The sequence below is a fragment of the Peromyscus californicus genome, unplaced genomic scaffold (assembly GCF_007827085.1).
Source record: "Peromyscus californicus insignis strain IS unplaced genomic scaffold, ASM782708v3 Scaffold_11__1_contigs__length_118956290, whole genome shotgun sequence".
In the NCBI taxonomy this organism is placed as follows: Eukaryota; Metazoa; Chordata; class Mammalia; order Rodentia; family Cricetidae; genus Peromyscus; species Peromyscus californicus.
Window position 1 is genome coordinate 90,706,735 of NW_026294402.1, and position 11,628 is coordinate 90,718,362.

Genomic DNA, 11,628 nt, shown 5'->3' on the forward strand with positions numbered 1-11,628 from the left:
TCTAGGGAACAGAGGTCTGGACCTCAGGCTCACACAGTAAGCACCACCACCCTGAGACATCTCCCCAGCCCCACCGGATGAGTCTGATAAAATGTAAGTGCTTGTGTCTTTCCAAGTAATTAAGTTTAACTGCCAAATAAAAAGTATATTAATTTTTTCCCAATTATTTAACAAATTATTTTAGTAAGTTTAAGGGTATAGATAAATTTTTGTTTGTTTTTGTTTTTGGAGACACGGTTTTTCTCTGTGTAGTTTTGGTGCCTGTCCTGGATCGTGCTCTGTAGACCAGGCTGGCCTCGAACTCACAGTGATCCGCCTGGCTCTGCCTCCCGAGGGCTAGGATTAAAGGCATGCGCCACCACTGCCTGGCAAGATAAAAATTTAATTAACTCAAAAAAAGAATACTTCATTTATTAAAACATTATAAACTCCAGTGTTATACTGGTAAGCATTTTCCCACTAATATTTTGACTAAAATATACAATACAATCTTCAGAAAATACCTCTTTAAAACTAAGTGAGCGGGGTGGTGGTGGCCTGCACCTGTAATCCCAACACTTGGGAGGCAGATGGATCTGAGTTTGAGGCCAGCCTGGTCTACAGATAAGAGTTCCAGGACAGTCACAGCTCTAACACAGAGAAACTCTGCCTCAACATACACACACACACACACACACACACACACACACACACACACACAAACTATGATTGAAAAGTGAGTTAAGTGAAGATCCAGGCTTCCTTGATGAGTCAAAGTGGAGACCTTAGGAAACAAAGTCTCATTTACTGAAAGTTACATTTTATTTACCCTCTTCACTGATCCAAAATCAAAATCCTCATGCTGTGGGATGTTCTGTATGGCAAATGTGTTGCTGATTGGTCAATAAATAAAACACTGATTGGCCATTGGCTAGGCAGGAAGTATAGGCGGGACAAGGAGGAGAATAAAGCTGGGAAGTGGAAGGCTGAGTGAGAGAGACACTGCCAGCCGCCACAATGACAAAAAGCATGTGAAGATGCCGGTAAGCCATGAGCCACGTGGCAAGGTATAGATTAATGGAAATGGATTAATTTAAGCTGTAAGAACAGTTAGCAAGAAGCCTGCCACGGCCATACAGTTTGTAACCAATATAAGTCTCTGTGTTTACTTGGTCGGGTTTGAGTGGCTGTGGGACTGGCAGGTGAGAGAGATTTGTCCTGACTGTGGGCCAGGCAGGAAAACTCTAGCTACATCCTCACTTATAGCAGATACCATGGGTTGCCCCTCTCGTACCAACAGATAAATGATAAGGTCGTTCTGTTTTTGACGTTCTCTTTCTCATAGCTCTTCTAAGCAGTATGTATGACACACACAATGGAGGTAGGAAAGGCCATTTTTAATAAATTATCTTAATTGTAGAAAATTCTCAAAATTAAATCCGACAAAAGGGTAAACTATGCCCTGGACGAGTCTCAAAAGACTTCATCATCCTTTCTATCTGAAGACGTAATCCGCTGGAGTGGTCTAGCTTTTGTCCGGTAACTTGACAGCAAGATCATCCAGGGTTGCCACACACACCAGGAAAGCCGCCTCTCACCTCTCATTTGCCGATTCTTTGGACCACCCAGTCCTGCTGGCAGAGAGGGCAACGATTGTTCTGTTTCACCCACAGAGACATGCAGCAGTTGTGAAAGGAGTGATTACACTCTCCCCAGACCACTGGAAGAAAAGAGAAGAACAGCTGAGTAGATGCGCGTGCAGTGCACACCTGTAATCTGAGCACTAAGGCAGGATGCCACCAGTTCTAGGTCAATGTGGTTACAAAGCCAGACCTTGTCTCAAAAACAATCAATCAATCAATCAATCAACCGACAGGACACTGCATTTAAATAGTTAAGCTCAGGAGGACATGAAGGCAGGAGGGGACACATGGAGAGGGGAGTTCAGGGGAGTGGAAGGGACGAACAGGAGGTGGACATAATCAATATACATTGTACAAATGTCTGAAATAAAGCAAAAATTTTAAATATTCTAAAAGATTTAAGTTACTATGTTCAAAATTTTAGTTAAGTGGTCTTTTTTCTATTGACAAAAATATTTACAAGTATAAGTTACACTTAAACATACCACTGAATGCAGGAGCATACCCTGGTGGTGAAGACAGGGAGAGCAGGCGGGGTAACCAACCCTGCAACTATCCAGGCCCACCCCAACATCTATCCCATCTGTGATCTGCTGGAGCACAGATGTGTGTATGTGTGGCAGTCCTGCGGACCCAGGGCTACAGGATCTCGACACAGGGCAGCAACGGGATGTCCAGGAAGAGTCCCAGTGAGGGCCCAGAGTGGATGGTGTGGCAGAGACCAGGAGTCTCGAACCTGACTTATTCTTTGGGATGAATGCCTGCATGTAAAATGTATGGATAAAGGGGAGTACTGCGTGACTCACTGTATCACAATGCAGCTTCCATGTTGTAGAATATTATTTTAAGGTGTGTTATTTTTGTTTATGGTGCATTTGTTTAACTCTGAAGCTGTGTTAAGTGCCTGTCTAAAACACTTGATGGTCTAATAAAGATATGAATGGCCAACAGCAAGGCAGGAGAGAGAAATAGGTGGGGCTGGCAGGCAGAGAGGATAAATAGAAGGAGAAATTTGAGAGAAAAGAGAAGTAGCCAGAGAAGGAGGAGGACTCCAGGGGCCAGTCACACAGCAAACAAAGGAGTAAGAGTAAGATTTACAGAAGTAAGAGAACAGGAAAAGTCCAAGGAAAAAGGTAGACGGGATAATTTAAGTTAAGGAAAGTTGGCTAGAAACAACCCAAGCTAAGGCTGAGCATTCATAATTAAGAATATAAGCCTCCATGTGTGATTTATTTGTGAGCTGGGTGGAGAGCCCCCCCAAAGAGAGTAAGAAAACAACATTTCTATGATGAGATTTTTCCCTTTCTTTTTTTCTTAAATTTTAATTATTTATTTTTTTGGGGGGAGGAGGGAGATGAGTGGGACCAGGAGGCATGCTGTGAAAGACACAAATAAATAAAAAAGAATGTTTAAAAAAAAAAAAAGAAAGAAATGTGCCACTGGCTGAACATAGTGGCATTTGCCTTTAATCCCAGCACTCGGGAAGCAGAGGCTGGTGGATCTCTGTGAGTCTGAGACTAGCCTGGTCTATAAAATGAGTTCTGGGACAGTCAGGACTGTTACACAGAACTCTTGTCTCAGAAAACAAAACAAAACAATGTGCCCTGCGTTTTCGGGGCGAAGTCACAACCCTTAGCTCCTAAACTTGGAGCTTGCTGTCTTCTTAAATTAGGAGATTAGACTGGAGTCTGTCGGAGATCCCAGACCTCCTTAGCCCTGGGATGAACTTAGGGACCGTTTGTGCTTTCCTTTCTAACATCCTGGTTTTTATTTACCAAGATACAAGGTTTGACGGGCTATCAGCTTATAGCTGGCTATTATAAACAGCTGGTGGGCATGGGAACATCATCAGCTGTACATCTGAGCTGTTTTTCTAGAAGGGATGAATTATGCTAAGCCATCCAGCTGGGTGTGGTCATGAAGGCCTACAGTCCCAGCATGGGGACAGGATCACTGAAAGGCCAGCCTTGTCTACACAGCAAATGTCAAGTCAGGGCCATACAGCAAGACCAAAACCAGCCAACCAACCGAAAGTTACCATGCCAGCAGGCAGTGCAGCTCCTCATCTGACAATCGATTTGCAGAATGGCTGGAGGGGCATCTCTCTGTGATCAGGGTTCTTTGCTGAGCTAGGGCCTTGCTCTATAGCCCAGGCTGGCCAGGAATTTGATATGTAGGCACGGTAATTGCCCTGTCTCAGGCTTACGAGGTGCTGGCATTACAGGTGTAGGCCAACATGCTCAGGTCTTGAAATCTGTCTTTTCTTTCTTTCCTCCCCTCTGTCCTACTTCATCCTTTTCTTTCTGTTTTTGAGACAGGGTCTCACTCCACAGCCCTGACTGGCCTGGAATTTGCTATGATAGAGCAGGCTGTGTCCAACTTGTCCTGCCTCTGCTAGGAGTACAGGTGTGTTCAACCAGTCCTGGCCCTGTAGTTTTCTTAGGAGGAAATGTATTTCTTTCTGCTTAGCAAAATGTTTACAAAACAATATGAATGGAATATATAACCAATTCTTAATTAAAATAATAAAAGAATTTATAAATTTATCTCAAGAAGGTTTTTGAGAAATAAAATATTTTATCATTTATTAAAAAGGTAGGTGAATTCTTTCCCTTTTAGTTTTAATTCTGTTATTTTTTTCAAGACAAGGTTTCTCTGTGTAGCTTTGGAGCCTGTCCTGGAACTTGCTCTGCAGATCAGGCTGGCCCTGAACTCAGATTCTCCTGCCTGTCTCCTGAGTGCTAGGATTAAAGACGTGTACCACTACCACCCGGCCTGATTTTGTTTGTTTTTATTTCTAACTGTGTATAGGATGGGAGAATGCATGCCACAGCTTCACGTGGAGGTCAGAGACCTTCGTGGAGTCAGCTCTTTCCATCTTTAAATGGGTTCTAGAGATCAAATTTAGGTCATCAGGTGTGAGAGGCAAGCACTTTTTTTTTTTAACCTACTAGGCCATCTCACCAGCCCCTATATGCTCTGAACATCTATATCAACAATTAATCGCCGGGCTGTGGTGGCGCACGTCTTTAATCCCAGCACTCGAGAGGCAGAGCCAGGTGGATCTCTGAGTTGGGAGTCCAGCCTGGTCTACAGAGAGTTCTAGAACAGGCACCAAAACTACACGGAGAAACCCTGTCTGGAAAGACCAAACAGGTCTCACTACGTAGCAAAAGCTGGCCTCACTCAGTCTCCCTAGTTCTGGACTGATAGGCCTGGGTTACCAAAGCCAGTTTAATAGAGTCAATTTTAAGCGCAAATTCAAACATTCCCACAGAGACGGAAGGAACGACTACCACATACCGACACAGTCCTCCTGTTTGTTTTCAGCTTGACATCTGAGGCAGGCATCTGAAAGCAAACAGAGCAGATCTCGTCTGAGGTTCAGGAGGCAACATTGGAAACCCAGACCTTCAAAGTCAAACAAAAGCCCGAGGAGCAGAGACGAAGATCAGATTCTCCTATTATTAACTTCCCATCTAAAAATAACTATTTAAAGAGAAAGAAAATACATGGCATTCTACTAATTCACTTATGACCAACGTTTCACAAGGGCTAACGATAATTTTACAAGCTCTCATGACAAGATAGCTTAGCAGTGGCATTAGAGAAAGTCCGTCAAAGATGCCAATTATCTCGGCAGCGGTGGCACATGCATTTAATCCCAGCCCTCGGGAGGCAGAGCCAGGAGATTCTCTGTGAGTTCGAGGCCAGCCTGGTCTACAGAGCAAGATCCAGGACAGGCACCAAAACTACACAGAGAAACCCTGTCTCGGAAAAAGATGCCAATTACACTGGCACAAATTAAGCCCAACATGCTCACTCACATGGACCAACCTTGGGGTCAGTTTATTTTCAAGACACCATTGTAAATAAGCCATGCCCGTGTATTCATTATTTGTTTATTATCACAAAAGGATCTAGAATCCTCAAGGAACCAATAGAGGTTTTTGTTTTTGAGACAGCGTCTCACATAGTCCCTGCTTGCCTCTAACCTGACCTGCCAGGTCTACACAGTTCCAGGACTGCCAGAGTCACACAGATAAACCCTGTCTCGAACCGTGCCTTCCACCCCTACCCCCCCAAAAAAGAGAAACGAGAGAGAAGGCGACAGAGGCAGGGTTCTTTTCAAGGTGGACTAAGCTCGATGTAAAACTCAACTAGATTCCGTGGTTTCACTTGGTCCGATATTTTCGTTCAAAATAAGATGTTAGACTATTTATGAAAGAAGGTTCTTCGAAAAGGCACAAAAGGGCAGGGCACATGACGGATGAAGTTTCATGTTTCTGAATCAAGGGGCTTTTCTATCCTTGGATTCCCATGGATCTTAAATATTCTTGGCCCTCGCTTCAAGACATGCCAGCACTATCCGACTCATCTTGTCAATCTCAATTTTAAAAGCCAGCCAAACAGCAGCTGCACCGAATCCATATTGATTTTCGGTGGTAACAAGAGCCGTGAAATGAGATCCACACGGTGGCGCAGGCTCGTAATTTCCAGGATTTGGGAGGTGCAGGCAGGTGCACTAAGGGTTCAAGGCCAACCTCGGCTAAATGGGCAAGTTCCAAGTCAGCCTGGGGAACAACGAGAGCCTCTCAAAAACAAACAAACGAACTCCTCAACCCTCAGATCCACGAGTGGGCTCCGCTGTGGGGTTTGCTGGCCGCTGGGTTACCCACACAAACCCGGAGGTTCCCTTCGGGGTTCCCAGGGGTCACCCAGTCGTGTTTCCTCGGTCACGTCCACCACCCGCAGGAATCATCCCGTGCGAGCGGCGGGCCCAGTAGGCCGCGTTCGCAGCCCCGGCCTCGCCGCAGCCCCCGACGCCGCAGCCCCGGGCTCGCGTGCGGAGCTCAGCTTACCCATCACCTGGACCCTGCAGATGGCGCAGGTGTCGCACTCAACGTCCCAGCTCCACATGGCCACCGCGTTCCACTTTTTGAGGGAGAACATCTTGTCGCCCCCCGACTTGGAGCTTGCACTGCCGGAGTGTGAGGATAAGACGCAGAGCTCCTCGCCGTCCTCCGCGCCGGCCATGGCGGCGGCGCAGAACGGCGACGCGGACGTTGGGGGCGGCGGCGAGAGGTACGGCGGCTCAGTAGGGCCCAAACGCCTGCCACAGCAGCGCCTCCGCAGACAAGGCCGCGCAGCCGGAGGTAGGCGGCGCTGATTGGCTGGTGCGGTTGGGTGAGGGTTGCCCTGGGAACCCGGCGCCTGCTGTGATTCCCTAGTGACCGCCAGCCTTAATTGCAGAGCAAGCCCAGCGACAGTGAGCACTACCCTGCGTCCTACTTTATTAAACCCGCATCTCTCAGAAATCACCTTGTTTCAGCCTTCATTCGTCTCCTCTCTCCCAAATGTGAACTATCAGAGTAGGGAGAAAAGTCTCTGCATCACCGTAACCTCCATATCTTACAAATTGCCTGGCCACAGGAGGCGGGACATGTTGAATGGAGGCAAAACTTTAGAGATCCAGGAATCTATCTGGTTCAGTGGATCTCAATTTGGGGATGGGAGTCTTGGATTTCTTTTCTTTCTCTCCCCGCCCCCCTCTTTTTTTTTTTTTTTTTTTTGACAAGGTCTCTCTCACTATGTAGCCCCAGCTGGCCTGGAACTCACTGTTTAAACCAGGCTGGTTTTGTATTCACAGAGGTCTGCCTGCCTCTGCTTCTGGAATGCTCAGATGAACGGTGTGCGCTGCTAGCCCTGGCGCTTAGGGTCTGTAAAGGCTTTTGTTTATGTGAAGATGGGTGGATTTGATTTATTTGCTTGCTTCTTTGAGGCAGTTTCTTCTTTTAAACCGAGCTGGCCTGGGATTCATTATGTAGCCCAGGTTGCCCTGGGACTCATAATACCCTGCCTCGAAAGAAAGCCTCAGTGGTACCACATGCTATGTATTTTCTGGAAATTTGTACTGTGCACTGGAAAATAAGTGAAAAAAGGGAATTGGTACAAAATATTGTTACACAGAGAAAAAGAATCCCAGAAACGCTATAGGAGGGCTCTTGGGGCTAGTTTTTGATTTTTTGTTTGGTTTGGTTTGGTTTTTCGAGACAGGGTTTCTCTGTAGTTTTGGCACCTGTCCTGGATCTCGCTCTGTAGACCAGGCTGGCCTTGAACTCACAGAGATTCGCCTGGCTCTGCCTCCTGAGTGCTGGGATTAAAGGCATGCGCCACCACCGCCTGGCCTCTTGGGGCTAGTTTAAGCTTTTTTTTTTTTTTTAAAGCATGTAATGGAAACCAGAACCTTTCCAATGACGGAGACTAGGCAAGCAGAAGGGCAGGAGCACCATGTATAAGCAAATGTGCACGGGGGATGATGGCAGAGCAGGGACAGCCAAGGAAGGCCCAGGCCGTGGGGCTGGTTCAAGCATAGCTTAAGCCCCTGGAAGCGGCCCCTGTGATCTGCTTTATGCCCCTCCCAACAGCATTTGTCTCAGATTAAAGCAGCCAGAGGGCAAGAACTACAGGAGAGCTCGGACAAAAAAAAGCAAAACATGCCTGCTCAGCTCATCTCCTCATCCTTCAGGTTACTCTTACCAACTGGGGAGTGTTGTGGACACCCCCATGCAAGCTCTGGACCTCCCACCTGCTGCTGTAATAACCCACTGGAGAAAGGTATAGACAACCACTTTGATTAGCCAATTAAAAGTATATAAGTCCTCAGTGGTTAAGAGCATTGATAGCACTTCTAGAGACACCCGTTCGATTCCCAGCACCCACATGGCAGCTCACAACTGTCTGTAATTCCAAGATCTGACACCCTCACACAGACATACATGCAGGTAAAACACCAATGTGCATTAAAAAAAAGCATATGAATCCTTTTTTGGTCTGTGACCAATGTGAGGTGTTCACAAGAGAAGGACACGGGTTTAAGCCAATAGAAAGTCTTTATTAAGCCAGGCATGGTGGCACACACTTTTAATCCCAGCACTTGGGAGGCAGAGGCAGGTGGATCCCTGTGAGTTTGAGGCCAGCCTGGTCTACAGAGCAAGTTCCAGGACAGCCAGAGCTACCCAGAGAAACTCTGCCTCAAAAAACAAAACAAAAACAAAACTGGCAGGCAACTACACTGGGTGTTCGGAATATCAGTGTAGCCCTGAGTGTAGTTGATTTTTTACTCTTTGGGGGCCCGCCACCCAGCTCCCAAATAAATACAGAGAGACTTATTCTTACTTATGTCTGTCCGGCCTTAGCTTGGCTTGTTTCTAGCCAGCTTTTCTAACTTAAATCATCCCATTTCTCTTTACGTTTTACCTCTGGGCTTTTTACCTTTCTTTATTCTATACATCTTTCTTCCCTTCTTACTCCGTGGCTGGTTGTGTGGCTGGCCAGTGGCGTCCTCCTCTCCTTCTTTTCCTGGTCCCCCTCTTCCCATTCTTCTTCTCTAGCCTAGATTTTTCCCTACTTATTCTCTCTTCCTGCCAGCCTTGCCTATTTCTCTCTCCTGCCTAGCTATTGACTGTTCAGCTCTTTATTAAACCAATCAGATGTTTTTGGCAGGCAAAGTAGCACAGCTTTACAGAGCTAAACAAATACAACATAAAAGAATGCAACACATCTTTGCATCATTAAACAAACGTTCCACAGCATAAATGAATGAACACATCTGAAAATAATATTCCACAACACCTGAGCCTTTCTCAGGGTGTATATTTATGCACAAAAACCATATCCCAGGCTGACATACTTTGATTAACAAGAACAGTTAGCCAGAAGCGGAACTATAGAAACCAAAAGCAAGGTAAGTATATTTAGAGACTTTCCCGAAACTATGGGCTTTGATGGACTGGGTGTTTGTTTTAGTTTGGGCAGGTGGTGCTGTCTACATGTTGAATTTTACAGCCTGAATGATACTTCAGTCACGGAGTCAGTTGTGCTAAGGTCTTGGGGCCTACTAAGGTCTGGGGCCCTATTAAACCAAGATTAGGCTCATGCCTTAGTCTCTTGGTGTTGAAGCCCAGGGAGGGATACAGTGTTTTTAAATGCAAAAATCACAAAAACCATAACTCACACGACAAAGTGACCTTGACACATTCACTTCTGGCAGAACGTCATGATTATTTCAGACATAACGTGAAAATTATTTTTGTCTTATACCTTCTTCATTTATTTTAGTTTATATCAATTATTTTGGCTAATACATCTGGACCATGGTCAAGACCATGGAAATCTCAAATGCAGGGCAGATGTAACCATTGTGGGAATGGTGTTGGGTAGGGGGCTGAGAACTGTCTAAGCAAATACAGAGTCAGGACAAGATGGCATTATCATTGTCACGTGCTGGGGATGTCTTTCTGTATGCTGTGAATGTGTTGCTCTGATTGATTGATAAATAAAATGCTGATTGGCCAGTAGCCAGGCAGGAAATATAGTATAGGTGGGGCAAGAGAGAGGAGAATAAAGGGAAGTGGAAGGCTGAGTCAGGAGACACTGCCAGCCACCACTGCCATGAGAAGTAAGATGTAAAGATACCGGTAAGCCACGAGCCACATGGCAAGGTATAGATTTATAGAACTGGGTTAATTTAAGATACAAGAACTAGATAGCAAGAAGCCTGCCACGGCCATACAGTTTATAAGTAATATAAGTCTCTGTGTGTTTACTTGGGTGTGAGCAGCTGCAGGAGCCAGGTGGACACAGGAAAACTCTAGCTACGGTCACATCTCCCCAGTGGGAGAGTCTCTGTTCCTTTGTTCAGAATGTTGAAGGGCTGCTTGGTTTTGCTTCAGAAACTTTCCTTTGATGCAAAGATGTTTAAGCCCTTCAGGAAAAGCCTCTTCCCATCACAGTGAATGTTTCCACGTTTCTGTGGTCCTCATTTTCTCATTCCTTCATGCCATTCGTCTTTAGGAAAACAATCTTTCCTGTGGTTAAGCAGAAGAACTCCCCAGGCCCTCTTAAATTTAGTTCCTGGTGGCTTGTGAATTACACAGACAAGGTTAGCAAGAGAAAGGGCAGGTTTTTGTTTGTAGAAGTCAAATTCACAGAAGGCAGAAGGCAGCCTGGATTTAGAGTTTGTATATCGGCTAGATAAGGGAAAGGGAGGTTGAAAAGGGGGCGGGTCTTAGTCTGCTTTCTTTTTCTATGATGAAGACCATGATAGAGAGGAAACAATTTGTTTGGCTTATGCATCTAGATCACAGTCCATCACTGAAGGAAGCCAACGCAAGGGAAAACTCAGGATGGGAAGGAACCTGGAGGCAGGAACTGAAGCAGAGACCATGGAGGAATGCTGCTTACTGGCTTGTGCCATGGTTTATTTAGCCTGATTTGTTATACAAGTTGGGAGCACCTGCCCAGGGGCAGCACCACCCATGGTGGTCTGGGCTCTCCTATATCAATAGTTAGTGAAGAAAATGACCCGCAGACTTGGCTACAGATCAATGGAGGCATTTTCTCAATAGAGATTCCCTCCTCCAAGATGATCCTGTGTCAAGCTGACAAAAAACTAACCACCACAGGGTGCTATAGGGAATTTCTTTTAGGAAAGATGAATGGACCTGCATTGTTAGGTCTCAAAGAAACCCCAGAACTTCTCACCCTGCCCCTACCCTAAACCTCCCCCTCCCAGGGTCTAGGCTTCCCTTCCCTTCCCTTCCCAGCCCAGGTTCCTATATAACTCAGCCATTTTGGTTCTCTAGCAAGAGATCAGTTTACAGCCTGCCTCCTGGCAGGTCTTCCCAAAGCTGTCCTCAAAACCAGCAAACTAACAACAACAAAAAATTCAAGACATGGAATAAAATCTGTCTCATGTCTCCCAGAGCTTCCTGACATCAGGGCTAAGCTTAAGCATCTGGAGAAAAGGCCTCTTCACCCCACAGGCAGAAGTTTCAGCTGTGGCATTTAAGGTACCATGGGAGAGATGAGAAAGCCCATGAACAGAATTGTCAAATGCTGGTACACGCTGTTTGAGCAGATGCATAAGTATCCAGGTCCCTGTTTTAAATATGTGCTAGAAAAGGCCACGCGGGCTAGTGCGTGCCCTGCCCCACTTGGGCCA

General features: G+C 45.9%; 1 protein-coding gene across 2 annotated transcripts; it reads right to left on the reverse strand.

The window, feature by feature from the left end:
• Positions 1-1,355: 1,355 nt before the first annotated feature.
• Positions 1,356-6,727, reverse strand: Rnf7 (ring finger protein 7). Of its 2 annotated transcripts, none has more exons than XM_052717455.1 (3): positions 6,485-6,691; positions 4,926-4,973; positions 1,356-1,699 (listed from the first exon to the last, which is right to left on the reverse strand). In XM_052717455.1, the coding sequence occupies exons 1-3, from the start codon at positions 6,657-6,659 to the stop codon at positions 1,581-1,583; spliced, it is 342 nt and encodes a 113-aa protein (XP_052573415.1). In that variant the 5' UTR covers positions 6,660-6,691; the 3' UTR covers positions 1,356-1,580. The 2 variants fall into 2 exon arrangements, with proteins under 2 accessions (XP_052573415.1, XP_052573422.1); XM_052717462.1 differs by having other exon boundaries at positions 1,643-1,699; positions 6,492-6,727.
• Positions 6,728-11,628: the final 4,901 nt, after the last annotated feature.

What these genes read in the sequence shown, in the direction of transcription:
- Rnf7 (XM_052717455.1), bottom strand. Translation starts at nt 6,659, where the DNA reads ATGGCCGGCGCGGAGGACGGCGAGGAGCTCTGCGTCTTATCCTCACAC. An exon ending in CTGCAGGGTCCAGGTGATGG is followed by an intron (nt 4,974 to 6,484) that starts GTAAGCTGAGCT and finishes GTTTGCTTTCAG; the next exon opens with ATGCCTGCCTCAGATGTCAA. An exon ending in CAAACAGGAGGACTGTGTCG is followed by an intron (nt 1,700 to 4,925) that starts GTATGTGGTAGT and finishes CTTTTCTTCCAG; the next exon opens with TGGTCTGGGGAGAGTGTAAT.